Genomic DNA, 22,259 nt, shown 5'->3' with positions numbered 1-22,259 from the left:
CTATTTTTAGTTTTTTAAGGAACCTCCATACTGTTCTCCACAGTGGCTGTATCAATTTACATTCCCACCACCAGTGCAAGAGGGTTCTCTTTTCTCCACACCCTCTCCAGCGTTTACTGTTTGTAGATTTTTTGATGATGGCCATTCTCATGGGTGTGAGGTGATAACCTCGTTGTAGTTTTGATTTGCATTTCTCTAATGATTAGTGATGTTGAGCATCTTTTCATGTGTTTGTTGGCAATCTGCATATCTTCTTTGGAGAAATATCTATTTGGGTGTTCTGCCCATATTTGGATTGGGTTGTTTGTTTTTTTGATATTGAGCTGCATGAGCTGCTTGTATATTTTAGAGATTAATCCTTTGTCAGTTGCTTCGTTTGCAAATATTTTCTCCAGTTCTGAGGGTTGTCATTTAGTCTTTTATATGGTTTCCTTTGCTGTGCAAAAGCTTTTAAGTTTCATTAGGTCCCACTTGTTTATTTTTGGTTTTATTTCCGTTTCTCTAGGAGGTGGGTCAAAAAATATATTGCTGTGATTTATGTCATAGAGTGTTCTGCCTATGTTTTCCTCTAAGAGTTTTATAGTGTCTGGCCTTACATTTAGGTCTTTAATCCATTTTGAGTTTATTTTTGTGTATGGTGTTAGGAAGTGTTCTAATTTCATTCTTTTACATGTAGCTGTCCAGTTTTCCCAGCACCACTTATTGACGAGGCTGTCTTTTCCTCCATTGTATACTCTTGCCTCCTTTATCAAAGGTAAGGTGACCATATGTGTGTGGGTTTATCTCTGGGCTTTCTATCCGTTCCATTGATCTATATTTCTGTTTCTGTGCCAGTACCACACTGTCTTGACTACTGTAGCTTTGTAGTATAGTATGAAGTGCAGGAGCCTGATTACTCCAGCTCCATTTTTCTTTCTCAAGATTGCTTTGGCTATTTGGGGTCTTTTGTGTTTCCATACAAATTGTGAAATTTTTTGTTCTAGTTCTGTGAAAAATGCCATTGGTAGTCTGATAGGGATTGCATTGCATCTCTAGATTGCTTTGGATAGTATAGTCATTTTCACAATGTTGATTCTTCCAATCTAAGAACATGGTATATCTCTCCATCTGTTTGTATCATCTTTAATTTCTTTCAACAGTGTCTTATAGTTTTTTGCATACAAGTCTTTTGTCTCCTTAGGTAGGTTTATTCCTAGGTATTTTATTCTTTTTGTTGCAATGGTAAATGGGAGTGTTTCCTTAATTTCTCGTTCAGCTTTTTCTTCATTAGTGTATAGGAATGCAAGAGATTTCTGTGCATTAATTTTGTATCCTGCTACTCTACCAAATTCACTGATTAGCTCTAGTAGTTTTCTGGTGGCACCTTTAGGATTTTCTATGTATAGTATCATGTCATCTGCAAACAGTGACAGTTTTACTTCTTTTCCGATTTGTATTCCTTTTATTTCTTTTTCTCCTCTGACTGCTGTGGCTAAAACTTCCAAAATTATGTTGAATAATAGTGGTGAGGGTGGGCAACCTTGTCTTGTTCCTGATCTTAGAGGAAATGGTTTCAGTTTTTCACCATTGAAAACGATGTTTGCTGTGGGTTTGTCATATATGGCCTTTACTGTGTTGAGGTAGGTTCCCTCTATGCCTACTTTTTGGAGAGTTTTTAATCATAAATGGGTGTTGAATTTTGTCAAAAGCTTTTTCTGCATCTATTGAGATTATCATATGGTTTTTAATCCTTAAATTTGTTAATATGGTGTATCACATTCACTGATTTGCATATATTGAACAATCCTTGCATCCCTGGGGTAAACCCCACTTGACCATTGTGTATGATCCTTTTAATGTGCTGTTGGATTCTGTTTGCTAGTATTTTGTTGAGGATTTTTGCATCTATATTCATCAGAGATATTGGCCTGTAGTTTTCTTTTTTTGTGACATCTTTGTCTGGTTTCGGTATCAGGGTGATGGTGGCCTCGTAGAATGAGTTTAGGAGTGTTCCTCCCTCTGCTATATTTTGGAAGAGTTTGAGAAGGATGGGTGTTAGCTCTTCTCTAAATGTTTGATAGAATTCACCTGTGAAGCCATCTGGTCCTGGGATTTTATTTGTTGGAAGGTTTTTAATCACAGTTTCAATTTCAGTGCTTGTGATTGGTCTGTTTATTTTTTCTATTTCTTCCTGGTTCAGTCTTGGAAGGTTGTGTTTTTCTAAGAATTTGTCCATTTCTTCCAGGCTGTCCATTTTATTGGCATAGAGTTGCTTGTAGTAATCTCTCATGATCCTTTGTATTTCTGCAGTGTCAGTTGTTACTTCTCCTTTTTCATTTCTAATTCTGTTGATTTGAGTCCTCTCCCTTTTTTTCTTGATGAGTCTGGCTAATGGTTTATCAATTTTGTTTATCTTCTCCAAGAACCAGCTTTTAGTTTTATTGATCTTTGCTATTGTTTCCTTCATTTCTTTTTCATTTATTTCTGATCTGATCTTTATAATTTCTTTCCTTCTGCTAACTTTGGGGTTTTTCTATTCTTCTTTCCCTAATTGCTTTAGGTGTAAGGTTAGGTTGTTTATTTGAGATTTTTTCTTGTTTCCTGAGGTAGGATTGTATTGCTATAAACTTCCCTCTTGAACTGCTTTTGCTGCATCCCACAGGTTTTGGGTCTTCATGTTTTCATTGTCATTTGTTTCTAGGTATTTTTTGATTTTCTCTTTGATTTCTTCAGTGATTTCTTGGTTATTTAGTTGCGCATTGTTTAGCCTCCATGCATTTGTATTTTTTACATTTTTTTTTCCTGTAATTGATATCTAGTCTCGTAGCGTTGTGGTCGGAAAAGATACTTCATACGATTTCAATTTTCTTAAATTTACCAAAGCTTGATTTGTGACCCAAGATATGGTCTATCCTGGAGAATGTTCCATGAATACTTGAGAAGAAAGTGTATTCTGTTGTTTTCGGATGGAATGTCCTATAAATATCAATTAAGTCCATCTTGTTTAATGTGTCATTTAAAGCTTGTGTTTTCTTATTTATTTTCATTTTGGATGATCTGTCCATTGGTGAAAGTGGGGTGTTAAAGTCCCCTACTATGATTGTGTTACTGTCGATTTCCCCTATTATGTCTGTTAGCATTTGCCTTATGTATTGATGTGCTCCTATGTTGGGTACATAAATATTTACAATTGTTATATCTTCTTCTTGGATTGATCCCTTGATCATTATGTAGTGTCCTTCTTTGTCTCTTTTAATAGTCTTTATTTTAAAGTCTATTTTGTCTGATATGAGAATTGCTACTCCAGCTTTCTTTTGGTTTCCCTTTGCATGGAATATCTTTTTCCATCCCCGCACTTTCAGTCTGTATGTGTCCCTAGGTCTGAAGTGGGTCTCTTATAGACAGCATATGTACAGGTCTTGTTTTTGTATCCATTCAGCCAGTCTATGTCTTTTGGTTGGAGCATTTAATCCATTTACATTTAAGGTAATTATCAATATGTATGTTCCTATTACCATTATCTTAATTGGTTTGGGGTTGTTTTTGTTTGTCCTTTTCTTCTCTTGTGTTTCCCACTTAGAGAAGTTCCTTTAGCATTTGTTGTAGAGCTGGTTTGGTGGTGCTGAATTCTCTTAGCTTTTGCTTGTCTGTAAAGCTTTTGATTTCTCTGTCGAATCTGAATGAGATCCTTGCTAGATAGAGTATTCTTGGCTTTGGTTCTTTTCTTTCATCACTTTAAATATATCATGCCACTCCCTTCTGGCTTGCAGAGTTTCTGCTGAGAAATCAGCTGTTAACCTTATGGGAGTTCCCTTGTATGTTATTTGTTGTTTTTCTCTTGTTGCTTTTAATAATTTTTCTTTGTCTTTAATTTTTGTCAGTTTGATTACTGTGTGTCTTGGCATGTTTCTCTCGTTTTATCCTGTATGGTACTCTCTGTGCTTCCTGGACTTGATTGACTACTTCCTTTCCCATGTTAGGGAAGTTTTCCATTATAATCTCTTGAAATATTTTCTCAGACCCTTTCTTTTTCTCTTCTTCTTTTGGGACCCCTATAATTCGAATATTGATGCATTTAATGTTGTCCCAGAGGTCTCTGAGACTGTCCTCAATTCTTTTCATTCTTTTTTCTTTATTCTGCCCCGTGGCAGTAATTTGCACCATTTTATCTTCCCGCTCACATATCCATTCTTCTGCCTCAGTTATTCTGCTATTGATTCCTTCTAGAGTTTTTTTTTTTTAAATTTATTTATTTTTGGATGCGTTGGGTCTTTGTTGCTGTGTGCAGGCTTTCTCTAGTTGTGGCGAGCGGGGGTTACTCTTTTTTGAGGTGCACGGGCTTCTCATTGAGGTGGCTTCTCTTGTTGCGGAGCTCGGGCTCTAGGTGCGTGGGCTTCGGCAGTTGTGGCTCGCGGGCTCTAGAGCGCAGGCTCAGTAGTTGTGGTGCACGGGCTTTGTTGCTCCGCGGCATGTGGGATCTTCCGAGACCAGGGCTCGAACCCATGTCGCCTGCATTGGCAGGTGGATTCTTAACCACTGTGCCACCAGGGAAGCCCTCTAGAGTATTTTTAATTTCAGTTATTGTGTTGTTTATCACTGTTTGCTTGCTCTTTAGTTCTTTTAGATCCTTGTTAAATGTTTCATGTATTTTCTCCATTCTGTTTCTGAGATTTTGGATCATTTTTACTATCACTACCCTGAATTCTTTTTCAGGTAGGTTGCCTATTTCTTCTTCATTTATTTGGTCTTGTATTTTTTAAGCTTGCTCCTTTGTCTGTAACATTTTTTTTGTCGTTTCATTTTTTTGATGGGTCGGGCTGTATTCCTGTCTTACTGGTTGTTTGGCCTGAGGTGTCCAGCACTGGAGTTTGCAGGCAGTTGGATAGAGCCGGGTTTTGGTGCTGATATGAGGACCTCTGTGAGGCCTCACTCCAACTGATATTCCCTGGGGTCTGAGGTTCTCTGTTAGTCCAGCTGTTTGGACTTGGAGCTCCCACTACAGGAGCTCGGGCCCGACCTCTGGCCTGGGAACCAAGATCCCGCAAGCTTTATGGCATGGTAAAAAAAAAAAAGAAAGAAAGAAAGAAAAAAAGCAGTACAATATCAAAGAATAAAAAACAAAATAAAGTTATAAAGATAAAAAATATATTAGGAAAAATATGGGGCTTCCCTGGTGGCGCAGTGGTTGAGAGTCTGCCTGCCAATGCAGGGGACACGGGTTCGAGCCCTGGTCTGGGAAGATCCCACATGCCGTAAGCAACTAAGCCCGTGAGCCACAATTACTGAGCCTGCGCGTCTGGAGCCTGTGCTCCGCAACAAGAGAGGCCGCGATAGTGCGAGGCCCGCGCACCGCGATGAAGAGTGGCCCCCGCTTGCCACAGCTAGAGAAAGCCCTCGCACAGAAACGAAGACCCAACACAGCCATTAAATAAATAAATAAATAAATTAAAAAAAAAATATATATTAGGAAAAATAAAACTGTAATTGAAACAACCGGTCGCTGGGGGTTCCTCCCGTCCCCTAGGTGTCTGTGGTCCCCCACCGGTGCCTGGTAGGCGCCCTAGTTGTGAGGAGACGCGAATCCGCGTCCTCCTAGTACGGCACCTTGACTCCACCCCCCAGCATTGAGTCTTACGTCAATTTTTTTTTAAGTTTAAAATTGGCTTTCAAAATCGAAGACTTTGTACGTAAATATTTAAATAATCATAAAAATTTAGGAAGAGACAGACAGGACCAGAACCAGAAAGATGACACTGATGGGGACGTAAGGAACACACCCCTGGGCGTGTGTTTGCTGGGAAGCAACTGGCTTTGCCTTCTTCCTCCTGTGTCACCTTTGCTCCAGAGCCCATGGAGGGTCCTCTCCAAATGGACGTGATGCTCTCCTCTCGTGGCCGCGGCCGGGTTTCCATGTACCTGCTTGGTGCGGGCGCTGGGCTGGATGCAGGGGCCGCTGTCCCCTTCTGTCCTCACGGAGCTCACGGTCCAGGGGTGCTTCTTGGTCGGGGTGGGACTTCCCTCGTGGTACCAGCCCAGCCTGAGTTTCTGCTCGTTGCTGTGCCATGCTCACGCCTATGCCTGCGTGTTTCCACATGCTTCAGGGTAAACCTAATGAAACGAGAAATGACATAGTGGGCTGCGCCCTTGCTGGATAGGAAGTCATGACAAAGGGAAGCCGAGTGCAGGGGACAGATGTCACTCTGCCTCAGGCTGTCTGTGTGCCCTGGATGGCCGGATTAGGGGATTTGTTCCTGGAGATGGTTTGGGGTAGAATTTGGACCGAAAATGAAATTTGCGCTTGTTTGATCTGTTTGGTGTCTGGGCTTGGACTGAGGTGGGCTCTGGCTGTGAGTCCTGTCTGAGTGATGCCCATGCCGCCTTCTCTGTGCTTGGCCTGCGGCCTGGACCCCTCGTGGGTGAGAGACCCCTCCGGTGGTTTTGTTTCTGCGGGTCATCCCTCTGAGCCTCTCGTTCGTTGTGCAGGGGACGCCCTCCGGAAGCCTCGCCTTCAGAAGTCTCTCACGTGGTACCTGGACGATTTGTTCTTCACGCTGTATCCCTCCCTGGAGAAGTTTGAGGAGGAGCTTCTGGAACTTGTGATCAGCGATCACTTCCGGGAGGTACAGTCTTGGGTTCGGGAAGTTAGTCTGAACAGTGCAGGTGGAAATGGCAGGCGGAGCTGGGGAGCTTCCGGCCTCTCAAGCCCCCAGGTGGGTGGTCCAGCCCCTGGTGACACCTGTGGTCCTGTCTTTCATCTCTTTGTGACTGAAGAGGGACACTAGCCCATTGTCTTTATTTTTTTAATTTTTTTAAAAATTTTTACTTTTTGGCTGGGTCACGTGGCATGTGGGATGCGGGATCTTAGTTCCCCAACCAGGGATCGAACCCAGGCCCCCTGCATTGGAAGAGCGGAGTCTTAACCACTGGACCACCAGGGAAGTCCCACTAGCCCGTTGTCTTAACTGTGATATTGATGAGGGTGCTGTTATCCTGAGACATTAATTAGCATTCACTTTGATGTAACTTAATCAGTCCTCAATTAAAAGTAAGTTAAATCACCAAATGAGCATAGGAAGACCTGTGAAATAATCCACATTTACAAGGGACATTTTGAGGATATTTCCAAGGAGACGACTAGGGATCTCAGCCACTTCGCCGCATCGAAGCAGTTTACTGTGAGCGGTGCTCCCCCTGACGCTGCTCAGTGTTGCCTGTGTGACGCCGTCCTGCAGCCTCCGCACCGTTATGCCTCGGCCCCACATGGCCCACTTTCCTGCATGTTCTTCGTCTGGATCCGTGCACCACCCCTCTCAGGTTTCACGTCTCAGTGCAGACCTGTTGCCCTGAGGGGCCGCCCTGCCCAAGCTGCAGGCAGCGCCCCCTTCCCCCCGCGCATCGCCCGGCTTCGCTTCTCTGGGTGCTTGGCCCTCGCGGAGAGCACCTGGTTTCCTTCCTGCTTACGGGCGGATTGTCGGTCCCTCTCTGGAGTATTTGCACCAGGAGGACAGGGACTTGGTTTGCTTTACCGCTGCACCTGATGTGCCTAAAACGGTCGGCACATAGTAGGTCTTTAACATGTATTTGTGAGAATGAATGATGCAGTCAGTGGGTGCCCGTCCTCGTAGCCTGTGAAGTTAGCAAATTATTGACACACACACACACACACACACGAATGTGTGTACACGCACGAATAAGATGGTCTTTTCTTTTGCTCTCTATCCGTTCTTGAAAATGTTGTTCCACGTAATGTAGTCTTATGTGAAACAGAAACACGAAGCAGAGAAGAGGATTGAAATAGCATCATACATTTTCTTGGCGTAGTTCCTGCTGTTTTCTTACTGCTCAGAAAAGATTGTCTGAGGGTAGAAAGATGTTTAAGAGTATCATTGTTGAATTTTATATATTCCCACAAAGATCACTTTATTATGTGTTTTTACTCTCTTTGTATTTTTGTTCCCATCCAACCGGCAGATACTCCGTTATCACCTTCGTTTTATTTTCATTACTCAGAGACTAATGGGCTGAATTTACGTCTGTTCATCATGATTAATGGGCAATGAAGAAAACTTGAAAATTCAGGGATCATTTTGCAACAATCACATAATTTAATAAACAATAATAGCCTGGAGGAATATCCTTGCTCATTTGTTAGGGCGCCTGTACTTTTTTTTTGTTAAGATGAAAACACTTTAATATCCAGGGATCACTTTGGGGCAGACTTGCTGTCTAAATATGCCCACTCTTCCTGCGGCCCTGTCCGCCCCAAGTCTCAGGTGTCTGAGCTGGGGGAGGGCAGAGGTGTTGAAGCTCGCTGTCTTCAGCCTCCGTCAGCGCCTGCCCTGGTCTCCGGGACCTCCCACTTCTTGGAGCCCCAGGTACTCTTGGAGGTGCTAGGGCCCCTGGTTGCTGGTTTGCTGCGTCTTGAGAATTGTAGCTCAACCTTGGAAACCCGGAGCGAGAGTTAGCTGATTCAGGCATCTAAGGGACGTATTGCTCTACAAGATGATGCTACGTGAGAAATCCCCAAAGTACCTAGAAAATGCCCTAAGGCCAGTCTGCTCTGATTGGATGGTGCTTCACTAAGCTCCATCTGGTCTGGAATGTCTGAAACCTCTGTTCTAGTTTCTTCTCTCTGCTGGGGCTCTCTGCTGGGAGCTTTTCTGGCGAGCTCCCTCCCCCCTCCGCACTGACCTTATTCTGTGCCATGTGTGCTTTTCCCAGGCGGGCAGCCCGCTGGACAGCGGTGCCCTGGAGATCTTGGAGCGGCGCCTGTGCGTGGGCGTGCACAATGGGCTGGGCTTCGTGCACAGGCCACAGGTGGTGGTGCTGGTGCCTGAGCTGGAGGTGGCCTTGACGCACTCTGCCAGCTTCAGCCGGAAAGTTGGCGCCTCTTCGAAGGCCAGGTATTTCCCCTGGGGTCCCAGGTCGCGGCCCGCGTGGAGTTAGGAGGTGCGGGTGGGCACCTGACCAGGGATCAGAGCGAAAGGCAGTTGTTCTTACACGTGAGGTGTGCGCTCATCCACCTGGGTTCTTCCCCGGTGCCTTTGATTCCTGTTGCTTAGTCGTCCCCATCAGGAGCAGACCTCAGTGTTGTGAGGTTGGAAAGATCCTGGTTTTTGTGCCACGACGGGTTTTGGAGTTAGCATTACAGATGCTTCCAGCTATGAAGCCCTGGCACGCTTTCCTCCAGATGCACCCTGTGATCCCTTTCTCACGTGACACAGAACCAGAGGGCAGTAAGTTCTGCCGCTCTGTTCAGCCCTGTGCTTCTCAAGTCACAATCAGGGACATCGCCTAGGGGTTCCATATGTGAAGCTGGACGGAAGCCGGCCTTGGAGGGGGCACCTCCCTGGGGACCTTCCATCCTCCTGATACCGGTGCTGGCAGTTTGGGAAAGTGCTGATTGCGGCACCTAAGAAAGGCTCTGGTTTGGGAAATTACCCTGATGGCCAAACACCCAGAAGAGCTCAGTGCCGTTGCTTGGGGGACTCACTGTACCAGACTGTAGCAGCAGCGCCCGGTGCCGCGGCGCCCGAGCTGACGGTGGGCTGGGGTGCCGGGCAGCCAGAGCAGCGCCTGACACGCCCCCTCTGTGTGTTCTCGGCCCAGATCTGGAAACCACACTCTGGTCTTGAGAAGCTGCCTCCAGCTCCCTGAGATGGTCTGTCACCCCGCGTTCACCATCGTCTTTCAGCTGGAGTACGTGTTTAACAGCCCTTCGGGAGCGGACGGCAACGTAAGAACCATCAGCTTGTTTCGCGTGCCGCCTGGCGACGGGCTCCACGCACGCAGAATAAGCGTAGTCACCATTAATTTTTCTTCCGTTAAAAGCAGTGTAATTATTATTAACAATACGGATAACAAGTGTGGAATATGAGTCTAGAAAACACTTGTTCCAAGTGATAGCTTTGTTCTAATCATTTCCCATCTTTATGGTAATAGTACATACATTCTGCTGGCAGATGGTATAAACAGTTCAATAGGCCTCATGCATCATAATATCATTAATTCATAATTATTGAATCAATAATTATTTTGAAAAAATGAGACCATTTTAATGCATTTTTCAAATGATACTAAGTGTAGTAAAGCTTAAATCTGCACGAGAAATGAATGTTTTCTTAGAGCGGACTTTGTATGTGCCCACATCAGAACCAAGAGTAAGAATTTATAGGATTCAGTTGGAAGAAATGTAACAAAGAGACATCATTTACATCATTGATGCAGGTTTTTTGGAAAACCCAAGTCATGCTATTCTTAAGATTCAGATTTTTGTTTGAAAAAGCAAATATCAATTTAACAAGTAAATTAAAAATAAAAAAAGGCCAACAAGACACCTTCTGTGGTGGTCAGTCTGCCTGCATCACCGTGCAGCTGAGGGGAGAGCAGGGGGCTGAGAGCGGTCGTGGGGGGCCTTTGGAAGGAGAATGGGGTGTCGGCACAGCTGCTGTGTTAGTTCCTGATCTCCTCTGGTAGCGGTGAACTGACCTCTCTGATGTCCGTACCTCGTCGTGTAATTCAGAGTCCTAATCAGGTGAACAGACCCAGAGGCAGGTATTCTGAGTATAGCCGAATGAATGATCCCCGTTGTTCTCACAAAGCTCTTGTTCCCAGCTCTGCTTTTCTTTCTTTGTTACCAGAAATTTCAGCTAAAATGCAACTGTATGCAGATATGCTTGTCTGCCCGGGGCAGGCACTCCGGGCCTGGGGTGGAGCTTTACCAGGAGGGATGGGCTTCTGGGGCTTCCCCATCCTGGGGGGAAGTTCGCCGGCTCAGATGCAACATCCCTGGTGCTGCCACTGGGCGTGGGCACGGGGTCAGTACAGAGGGAGCCCCTGAGGAGCACCGGGCCTGGCTCTCCACTCATTTACATTTAGATTGTGTCCCCTCGAGAACGGTAATTACAATTCGCTTGTGATTATAAAGCCTGTGTCCTGAAACCTTTATGTCTTACCCGACACTTGACTGCTATTTTTTAACTCTTCACTGAAATGCTTACCCGCTGGCAGGTGGATCCGCCGCGCGCTGTGCTTGTGGAGCTCTTGGAATGTGGCTTGAAATAGCTCATCAGTTCTTTTTGATGTGGAGGTTTATCTTAACATGGAATATTGGATTCTGTTTTACTGTCATCAAGTGTACTTTCTTCAGTGTAATCTGGGGAGGAAATGTTCCTGTGTCTGAACTGATTTTCCGCACAAATTACTTGCTGCAAGGAACAGTGAGGATGGGTTAGCGTTCTGGGGGTGAAAGCCGAATCAGGCGTTCCCACCACAACCAGACTTAGATGTACAGGAGAAAACAAGCCTGATGCTGTCGACGTGGGCTGTCGCTCCTTCCCCCAGGAGTGTCCCAGGAGGGGACGCGGCCCACAGGGCCTCCTGCAAGGTCAGGGCTCGGCCTTGGAGGGACGGGTCGCAGCTGGCATGCTCCTGCTTCCCTTTGCAGTGCATTATGGAGCGTGTCTTCGGGTGCATTCAGCCTGCAAATTCCTTTTTCCCTTTTCTTTCCTTTTAAAAAACTCTATATGATGGACATTCCAAGTTTAAACAAAATAAGCCCCAAGGAGCTTCAGCAGTTATCCACTGTGTGGACAGTCTTGTTTTGTCCATACCCCTTTGCACAACCCATTTTGGTTCATTTTGAAGCGAATTCCAGTCATAATTGCATCTGTTTTGATTATTGTAAACATTTCGGCATGTACATTCTTTTCTTTAAGACCTTTTTAATGATAGAGAATTTCAAATATAAAGATAGAAACGTACGATAAACCCAATGAATGTACCCATCGCCAGTCTCAGAAGTTATCAGCTCATGGCCAGCCTTGTCTCTGCCTTTCTTCCCTGTCCCCATTCCTCCCAGATTATTTCAGAGCAAATCCTAGACCCCGTGTCATTTCCTCTGTGGACAGTGCAGTAGATCTTTCCAAAAGATGGGGGTAAAACTTCCCTGCAATACCATCGTCACACCTCAAAAACTAAAACAAAGTTCTCGGTATCATCAGGCACCCAGCCTGCCTGGGTGTATGTTTTAAGTATTTTCCTTAATCAGAAATAGACCTTTGTGAGACTGTTCACTTTCAAGTGTTTATCTAGATCAGCGAGAGGCCACCTGGGCTAATAGTGCCTCCAGTTTATACCCAGTCACCTGAGTCTCAGAGGATTCTTTTGGTCCTGAATATTTTGGTAGTCATTAGACACAAACTAGAAAAAAGTTTTGAGAAGACACACCCCTTGTTTGTAATCTCTTAGCCAGAACGACTAAAGCCTTTGTGATTTGTCTTCGGGTTAACTGTTCTCTTGATCCAGACAACGTACCTTCTAGAAACTTGAGTCCATGGGGACAGTGCACCCACGGCAGATGGCCCGTTTTGAAATGCCGTGAGCTTTGCAAGTGTGGCTTCCAGAAATGTTTGCTGTTTGAATAAAGCTGATAAAGCAGACTGCCTAGAACATAAGGGTGACGTGGAAAGAAGGTAGCTGTAAAAATAACTAGACCCAGTGTCCTTTGCTGCGTTTTTATGTCAGAATAAGTGCAGATCGCCACGGGGCTGCCAGGGGTCAAACGAGCTCTTTTCTGGGGAGTGACATAGCAAAATAACCCTCTCCCACATCTCTGGGAGGTAAAACTCTAGTTTATTTATATATTTGCTAGTATTCTTTGAACAAAACAAGTTCATATAACAGAGATTTGAGTACTTGACATAGGTATCATGCCTGGATTTACTCTGAAAATTACATAAATTTAAACTTTCTAGAACTTGGAAATACAGATGTCTTGAGGGTTCTCTGGAGAGCTTTCAAAATAACCCCGCCTTGGACCCTGGAGCGAGGTCCGTGTCCCGATTGAGTCACCTTGCAGTCGTACACACATTGCAGCCATACATCTCGCTGTGCTGCAGCTTGAGGCTGTCACCATCCGAGTCCCCCCAGAGCGGGCAGGACCTGCTGAGTTTCCGACTGTCTGCTTAGGTGGAGGTTGCTAAAGAAGAGGGAATTGGTGCAGAGTCTTCTATTTTGTCCTGAATGTTGGGTTTCCCTTATGGTTTTAAGAAAGATAACAACTCAATTTTTAAAAATTTTGTTTTTTTTTAATTTGTCTTTTCCAAAAAAGTATTTTTTCATTGAGAAATTCACATAACCTAATATGATTTTTAAAGTGTCCAATTCAGTGGTTTTCTGACTTTTTTTTTTTAAATGCCTTTTTTTCTTGTGGGAAAATACGCATAAAATTTACCATCTTAACCATTTTAAAGTGTACAGTCAGTGGCATTAAGTACATTCACATTGTTGTACAACCATCACCACCATCCATCCCCATAACTCTTTTCATCTTGTAAAACTGAAGCTCTGTGCCCATTAAACAAACTCCCCATTCTCCCCTCCTGCTAGCCCTTGGGAACCATGATTCTACTTTCTGTCTTTATGATTTTGACTATTCTAAGTACCACATGTAAGTAGAATCATACAGTATTTGTCCTTTTGTGACTGACTTATTTCACTTGTATAAGTCTTCAAGGTTCATCCATGTTGTAGCATATCGTAGAATTTCCTTCCTTCTTAAGGCTGAATAATATTCCATTGCATGGATAGACCGCACTTGGGTTGCTTCCATGTTTTAGCTATTGAGAACAATGCTACTGTGACCATGGGTGTATAAGTATCTCTTTGAGACCTGCCTTCAATACTTTTTGTGTATATACCCAAAAGTGGAATTACTGGATCATATGGTAATTCTATTTTTAACTTTTGAGGAGGCACAATTCAGTTGTCCACAGTGGCTACACCATTTTACATTCCCACAAACAGTTCACGTCCTTGCCAATGCTCACTGCTTTCTATTTTTTGGATAGGAGCCATCCTAATGGGTGTGAAGTAGTATCTCATTGTACTTTTGTTTTGCATTTACCTAGCGATTAGTGATGTTGACCATCTTTTCACATGCTTGTTGGCCATTTGTGTGTCTTATCTGGAGAAATGTCTAGGTTTTTTGCCAGTTTTTTATTGGGTTGTGGAGTTTTCTGTATATTTTGCATATCAATCCTTTATCAGATATACGATTTGCACATATTTTCTCCCATTCTGTGGTTTCCCTTTTTACTCTGTTGATATTCATTTTACTTCCAGCCTGTATGTGTGTTTGGTTCTCAGGTGGGTCTCTTATAGACAGTGTTTAGTTGGATCATGTGTTTTTATCCATTTTGCCAGTCTCTGTCTTTTGATTGGAGAGCTTAATCCATTTACATTTAAAGTAATTTATGATAAGGAAGGACTTACTTCTGTCATTGTGTTATTTATTTCTATGTGGTTTACAGTTTTTTGTTTTTTGTTTTGGTCCCTGCATTACTGTTTTCTTTTGCATTTGGTTGATTTTCTTTGAAGTGAAATGTTTAAAGTCCTTTCTCATTTCCTTTTGTGTATATTCTGTAGCTCAGTTCTTTGTGGTTATGGGGACTACATTTAGCATCCAGAAGTTATAACACTAATTTGAATTTGTACCACCTTAATTTCAATAACATACAAAAACTCTGTTCATTTGTAGCACCATCTCCCACCCTTTTGGTTGTTGATGCCACAGTATTACATCTTTATACACTATGTGCCCAAGACATAAAATAATAATGCTTTTCAATGTGTTATTCTCTTAAATTATGTAGAAAACAAGATATGGAGTTACAAACCAAAGTTGTAGTAGCTTTTACACTAATAATTTGTTTTTTTCCTTTATATGTATTAGTGTTTTAAATCATGTAGACAACAAAAAGAGCAGTAACAAGCCATTGTTTCAATAATATTAGCTTTTATAATTGTCCATATATTTACCTTCATTGAGATCTTTTTTTTCCCATATGGCTTTGAGTTACTGTCTAGTGTCCTTCCATTTCACGCTGCAGGACTCCCTTGAGCATTTCTTGCAAGCAGGTCTAGTGATAATGAACTCCGTCAGCTTTTGTTTATCTAGGTATGTCTTAGTTTCTCCCTCACTTTTGAAGGAGAGTTTTGCCAGATATAGGATTCTTGGTTGACAGTTTTGTTTTCCTTTTAGCACTTTGGTATGCTGGCTCACTGTCTCTGGCCTCAAGTTTCTGATAGAAATGTGCTGATAATCTTACTGAGGATCCCTTGTGTGTGACAGTTTGCTTCTCTCCTTGCTTTCAATTTTTGCTCTTTGTCTTTGACTTTTGAAAGTTTGATTACAGTGTATCTCAGTGTGGATCTCTTCAGGTTCATTGAGCTTCTTGGATGTTTATATTCATGTCTTTCATCAAATTTGGGAGGTTTCCAGCCATTATTTCTTCAGATACTCTCTCTGCCCCTTTCTCTCGCTTGTCTCCTGGGGCTCCCATGATGCGTATATTGGTCCAGTTGATGGTGTCCCATAGGTCCCTTAAGTTCTGTCTGCTTTTTTTTCAATTTTTTTCTTTTTCAGACTCAGTAATTACCATTGTTCTATCTTCAAGTTCATTGATTCTTTCTTCTGCATGTTCAAATCTGCCTTTGAATCCCTCCAGTGAATTTTTCATTTTTGGTTATTGTAATTTTCAGCTCCAGAATTTCTTTTTAGGTTTTCTGTCTCTTTATTGATATTTCCATTTTGTTCATACAGAGTTTTTGTGATTTTCTCCACATCTTCCTTAAGTTCTTTGAGCATCTTTAAGACAGTAGTTTTAAGGCCTTTGTCTAGTATATCTACCATCAGGTTGTTTTCAGGGACAGTTTCTGTTGATTTATTTTTTTCCTTTGAATGGGCCATACTTTTCTGTTTCTTTGTATGCCTTGTGCTTTTGTTTTTGTTGTTGAACACTGGACATTTGGGTCTAATAATGTGGCAACTCTGGAAATCAGATCTGCCCATACCCCAGGGTTTGCTGTTTTTTATTATTATCCTTTTTTTTTGATTGCTGTGGGCTTTCTGTGTGCTGAGGATCATCCAGAGGTATAAACTTAAGTTATTCTCAGGTCTTTTCTGAGCCTGTGCCTTTCCCTGTGCATGCATGGTCACTTTCTAATTTTCCACATATGTGCAGTTGTTTTTGAATGTCTGAGTCTTTAATGTCTGGCTCCCAAAAGAGGAAAAAGAAAAATGAAGGTGGAAAAGGCTCTGAGCCTTCAAATCCTCTGCAGCTGGAGGGAAGTTGCAACAACACTGGTGCATTCCCCTTTCCTGTACCTCTGTGATCAGAAGCAGCAATCAGAGCATAGACGGGTGGGTTAGGGAGGGTGGGAGGGAGATGTAAGAGGGAGGGGATATTGGATATAAGTATACACATAGCTGATTCACTTTGCTATACAGCAGAAACTAACACACCATAACTAAACCAATTATACTCCAATAAAGATGTTAAAAAAAAAAAATCAGAGCATGGATACCCAGTCTTTAAAGGAGGGGGTCTTTTTTCCCACCCTGGTTCCCCCAAGCTGTGCACAGGCTGTCCCAGGAACATGGGCACAGCTGCCTGCCCCCTGGCTGGGGTGGGGTGGGGAGCTGCTGCTGGGCTAAGAGCTGAATTTGCCCCCAGTTGACCACAACTTACTGTCCAGTTCTTCCCCTGGAGGTTGCAAGCCTTCAGTAGTCTCCCGAGTTCCAAAATAATTACACCAGACAGTCCTGCCAGAGCAGGTGTTGTCCAGTGGGGAGAGATTCCTGGTGTCTCCTGCTCCGCCTTCTTTGCAGGATCCTCTCCTGACTGACCTTTTGAAGTAAGTTTCTCTTTGTCTCCATCACTTCTTTGGTTTAGCTCAATTCTACCCAGTCCCAAATCTCATAAATTACGGGTCTTCATCGTGGTTTGGTTCTGCCCCAGGAGTGTAAGGTGTGCTGCATCTAACATCTCTGACTTTAGTGCATCGTTCGGTATTTCTCACCCAAGGTGGAACAACTCACCTTTAATTCAGTGGTATGAGCCCGGTAACGCTGCCTTGGGCGGAGCTGCCTCTCATATCCCCATTGGTGGTGTTTCCTTGGAGAGAATGAGGAAACGGCTTCCACTCCAGGCCCAAATGAGATGCTGGGATGGCAGCCCTGCCCCGCTTGTTTGTGGTTCCTTCTGCCCTGTTGACTTACAGGTCTCTGGTTAAACGTGGAGCTGGTGTTCCTCTTTTATTTCTTCTGGAGATAAGACTGGTGATAGTAGGCTGTCACAGGTGAAGGTGCTCCTGTAATTGTCCCCTCCTTCTAACACCTTCTAACACTTGTCAGGTTTTCACTTTGGGAACCAGCTGAAGGTTCCTTGCTCAAGTCAATTCCTCACACGGCTTCAGGAAATGATCTGGAGGCATCCCCCATCCGTTATTAATTTGGTGATTGCTCAGGATATTGGTATGTGATGCACAGAAGCTTCCGTATTCTGCGGCATCCTTCCTTTTCTCTTGCAGCACCCCACCCGTAATCTCTGCTTTCCTGCTCAGGCAGTGTGCTTAGTTGGGGGGGTGGTGCATCTTACATCCTGTAGAATCAGAAAAAGGCCAATGCCTCCCACTCCTGGGAGCGAGGCAGGCGGAGTCATTCTGGGCACAGGTGACGAAGAGCCTGTATAACTGCCGGACTTCCAGGGGCCACTTCTTTGGTGCAAATGCATGTCTCTGTAGGCGTGTGAGTTGAGACTCTTATGGTTACTAGAAACAGAAACTCGGTTCAGTCCAGCTTAAGCAACAGAAAGCGACTCTCTTGGCTCTTAGATCTGGCGAGTCGAGGAAGGGTCTGGTCTTAGGCACTTCAGGGGCTCACGTGATTGTTTTGTTCTTGAAGTAGAGCTTACCTTTGGTGACCTGTACAGGTCTACGCTTACTTCTGTGAGTTCTGACTAGTATCACCTGTGTCTCCCCCACCGCTTCCAAGGTGCAGAACCTCTCTACTCTTCCAGAAGTCCGCTCCTGTCCCTCGCAGGCAGTTCCCACCCCCTGTCAGCAATTGCTGGCTTGGTTTTTATCTTTAGAAACATCATTAATTTTCTGTGACTGCTTACCAAATTACCACAGATTTGATAGGGTAGAACAGTGGATATGTACTCTCTCATAGTTCTGGAGGCCAGAAGTCTGGAGTCAGTATCACTGGGCTGGAAACGAGGTGTGGGCAGGGCCGTGCTCCCTCTGGAGGCCGCAGGGGAGGCTCCTTCCTGCCTCTCCCAGCTTCGGGGGCTGCCGGCAGTCCTTGGCTGTGGCCCCGTCCCTCCACTCTTGCAGGCCTGCGTCGTCACGTCTCCGCCGCTCCATGTTGGCACGGCCCGCTCCTCGGTGTGTGTCTCAAACCCCGCTCTGCCTCCCTCTAATAAGGACACTCGTGACTGCATTTAGGGCCAGTCAGATAGTCCAGGATGACCTTTCCTTCCCAAGATCCTCAGCTTAATCCCATCTGGAAAGATCCCTTGACCTTACAAAGTAATATTCACGAGTTCTGGGGTTTAGGGCCTGATATCTTTGGGGGCCATTATTCAGCCCATTACAACCACGGATGGGTTTTTCCTATTTTTGAACTTCATCTAAATGGAATAATGTAGAATATGCTTTATGTGTCTGGATTTCTCCCATCCAGCATAATGATTTGGACATTCATTCATGTGGTTCATTCATTTTTTATTTTTTTATTTTAAATTTTAAAATTTATTTATTTTTGGCTGCGTTGGGTTTTCGTTGCTGAGTGCAGGCTCTCTCTAGTTGTGGCGAGCAGGGGCTACTCTTTGTTGTGGTGTGTGGGCTTCTCATTGCGGTGGCTTCTCTTGTTGTGGAGCACGGGCTGTAGGCACGCGTGCTTCAGTAATTGAGGTACGTGGGCTCAGTAGTTGTGGCTCGCGGGCTCTAGAGCGCAGGCTCAGTAGTCGTGGCGCACGGGCTTTGTTGCTCTGTGGCACGTGGGATCTTCTTGGACCAGGGCTCGAACCCGTGTCCCCTGCATTGGCAGGCGGATTCTTAACGACTGTGCCACCAGGGAGGTCCTGGTTCATTCGTTTTTATTGCTGAGTTTTCTGTCCTATGAATTTGTTTCTTCGTTTTTCGGTTGGTGGGCTTTTCTACTTTATGAATGGAGCTGCCCGAAACATTCTTGGGCAAGTGTTTTTATGGCCATGTATTTTCATTTCTCTTTGGTAAATACTGTGGAGCAGAGTTGCTGGGTTACAGATAGATGTGTGCTTTCTTTTCAAGCCATGCCAGCTTTTCCACGTGGTTGCACCAGCACCGTTTGAGAGCTTAGTTTCTCCACATGCTCACCAGCATTTGATTTTGCTTGTCATTTTTATTTTAGGCACTTTAGGGGTTGTGACTGTGGCTTTACTTTGCATTTCCTTGGTGACCAGTGATACTGTGTACTTGTTTGTGTGTTTGTTGGCCGTTCCTAATCTGCCTTTGTCAAGTGGTCATTCCATTGTTTTGGGTTGTTTGCCTTTTTTATTGCGTGGATGGGAGTTTCTTTTATATATTTTGGATATAAGTTCTTTGTCAGATACATAGATTGTGAATATTTTTTCAGTCTGTGGCTTGCCTTTTCATTTTCTTCACACTTTTTTTTTTTAAAGGCATAGTAGGACTTTATTTTGTTCTGTCAAAAACTTTGTATTTTATTTCTTTAAAAACTTACAGACAAGTTGCAGAAATACAAAAAATACTGGTTTAGTCTTGGTCCAGTTTCACTGGCTGATTACATTTGCCCCATTTGCTTTATTTGCACTCGCTTGCTCATGTTTCCTCCCTCCCTCCCCGTGTGTGTGTGTGTGTGTGTGTGTGTGTGTGTGTGCATGTGTGTGCATGTATGTAGACTCACACACGTATTTTCTCTGAACCACTTGAGAGTAAACTGCAGACATCATGCTCCTGACCCCTAAATGCCTCTGTGCCTCCTCAGGATTGAGGGTGTCCCCTGTGTAAGCGCAGTGCAGGGGTCAACTTCAGTTCACTTAGCATCAGCTCCACGCCCCCATCTCCCATCCGCCTTTCGGTTCTGCCCATCCGTCCAGCCGTGTCCTTTGCAGTGTTTCTCTCAGTACAGGACCCAGTGCAGGATCACATGGCTCTGTGGTCTCCTTCAACCTGGATCAGCTCCACAGCCTTTCTTTGTCTTTTTAAGACTTTATTTTTTATGCCATGTTCTCCCTCCTTTAAAAAGTGTCCTAGAGAGAAAGTTCCTTATTTTGGATTTGCTGATGTTCCCTCCTGGTGGAGTCGGGTTGTGCATCCCCGCTGGACACTGTGTGAGGCGTGTCCCCAGGGTCTCGTGCCCACAGGTGCAGGTGTACGGTGTCCATCTGAACCTCACTGGCCTTGTTAACTTTGGTCGTCTGGTTGGGTGTTGTGTGATCTCTCCACTGTGGAGTTACTGTTTTTCTCCTTGCAGCTAATAAGCAGACCGTGGGAGGCTCTTTAAGCCGCGCAGATACCTGCTCCGTGTCTGAGTGTCCCCCTAGGTTGGCATCCATCGCTGCCTCTCTCAGAAGCATGATTTCCAACCCCAGCCTTTCCCCCACATGGCTTTCTACTGTCCAGAACCCTCCCTTCTCCCCCGCGGATGGATTGATTGATTGATTTGGCCATGGAGTCCATATTGGTATGGACTTGTGGATCCCTATTTTTAAAATGACCACCCCTAATTATTTTTGGTGTTCAAATTGTCCCATACTTAGCCAGAGTCCCTTCAGGCTGTGTCCCTGTGACATCCCCCATCATGTTTTATTTTTTGAGCGTTTTCTGGCTTTCTGGCTGAAGATGCTTCAGGCTCATCTTGCCTCTTCCCTGTTCCAGCTCTGGAATCAGCCATTTATGTGGGGAACTGTGGTTTCCCACCTCTTCCTTTTTCTAAAACCCTTTTTATTTTGGAAAAGTTTTAGATTTACAGAAAAACAGCGAAGATAGTGTAGAGAGATCCCATATACCCATTCCCAGTTTCCCCTATCATTAACGTCATTAGTATGGTACATTTGTCACACCTAATGAACCAGTATTGATGCATTGTTACTAACCGAAGTCCATACTTTAGGTAGGTCGAATTTCCTTACCTAATGTCCTTTTCTGCTCCAGGACCCCATCCAGGAGGCCACATGACATTTAGTCATCATGTCTCCTTAGGCTCTTCTGGACTGTGACGGTTTCTCAGACTTTCCTTGGTTTTGATGAGCCCTGGCTCTTTTTAAAGGGGAATGTGTTAGAATCCAGGTCTGGGCGCTGGGATTGTCTTTGTTTCTAAGCCCGCTCAGTGGACAGAGCTAGGACAGTTTACATATGGAAACACACATGCACGTATATGCGCACACACAGGTACGCACGCATACACATACTTAGACGCACACACATGTACACGCGTCCGCGTGCATGCACACAGCTTAGGAGTTGAGCTGCTGCTGAGCCCCAGCCACCTGGCGGGGCGCCCCAGGCTTCACCTTCCATGTTTGCACCTCTCCTTCCACAGAGAAGCCTGGCTCCCAGTGCCGTCCGCATGGCAGCTCGCTTGCTCAATCCTAGGATGCACCTAAAGTCACGTCAGAGTAGCTTCACCCAGACAGCTGTCAGAAACAAACCTACCAGGCAGAGTTCAGGGTTCGTTAGCGGCCGAGACCCAGGGGAGCAGCCAGTGTTGTCCTGGGTCCCTTGGCTCGGCCCCTTCTTTGTGTTCACGCTGTTCATCTGAATGCAGTCGGGTCCTTCTGTTTCTCTTCGCTTTCAGTTTTATAGTTATTTCCCCTGCCCGTCCTTATTGAGTTAGTTTTATTTTTTGAATATAAAGAACACAAATACAGTTTTGAAAGTCAAAGTTCTACCGAAAGGTGGTCCGAGAAGAGTCTCCTGGTGGGAGCCAGCTCTGTTGCTCGGAGCCCCTCCTTCCTGGGCTGCTTTGTGTGAATATCACAGATGTGTGGGTGTTGACTCAGCTCTCCTTCACACACGGTGGGGGCGGGGAGCAGACCTGTGCGTGGGCCTTGTGGCTCGTTGCGTCTTCTCCCCGGCCCAGCTCACCCTGGCAGTCCCACCCGGCAGTCCCGCCTCCCCGCTCCTTTTTCCAGCTGCACTTGCTCCATTGTGCTCTGCAGTTTATTTGCCCAATTACCTATATTTGGATATTCAGATAGTTTCCAGTATTTTGCAGCTGTAAGTGATGCTGAGATGAATGGTCTCGTGCATGTGCACTTTTGTGTTGTAGGAGGGGCACCTTCAGGGTGAGTTCCTAGAAGTGGGTTTGCTGGATTGGAGGTTAAATGTATATATTGTGTTGTTAGCTGTTGTCCAGTTTCTCCAGAGGGGTTGCACGCTGTTCTGTTCTCACTGGCAGTGTACCGGGGGACCTGTCTCCCCCCGGCTCA

At 44.6% G+C, this 22,259-nt stretch overlaps 1 protein-coding gene across 4 annotated transcripts in view; it reads left to right on the top strand.

Annotated features, from left to right (window-relative positions):
* Nucleotides 1-22,259, top strand: part of NPHP4 (nephrocystin 4) — a 140,157-nt gene that overhangs the window by 41,144 nt on the left and 76,754 nt on the right. For all 4 annotated transcript variants that reach the window (XM_057555489.1, XM_057555484.1, XM_057555476.1 and 1 more), the window contains 3 exons: nucleotides 6,463-6,599; nucleotides 8,701-8,882; nucleotides 9,589-9,715. In XM_057555489.1, the coding sequence (XP_057411472.1) occupies nucleotides 6,463-6,599; nucleotides 8,701-8,882; nucleotides 9,589-9,715 (446 nt within the window). The remainder of the gene's footprint in view (nucleotides 1-6,462; nucleotides 6,600-8,700; nucleotides 8,883-9,588; nucleotides 9,716-22,259) is intronic.

Source organism: Balaenoptera acutorostrata, chromosome 1, assembly GCF_949987535.1.
Source record: "Balaenoptera acutorostrata chromosome 1, mBalAcu1.1, whole genome shotgun sequence".
NCBI lineage: Eukaryota > Metazoa > Chordata > Mammalia > Artiodactyla > Balaenopteridae > Balaenoptera > Balaenoptera acutorostrata.
The sequence above is the reverse complement of the archived record's forward strand: the minus strand, read 5'-3'. Positions and strand labels throughout refer to the sequence as shown.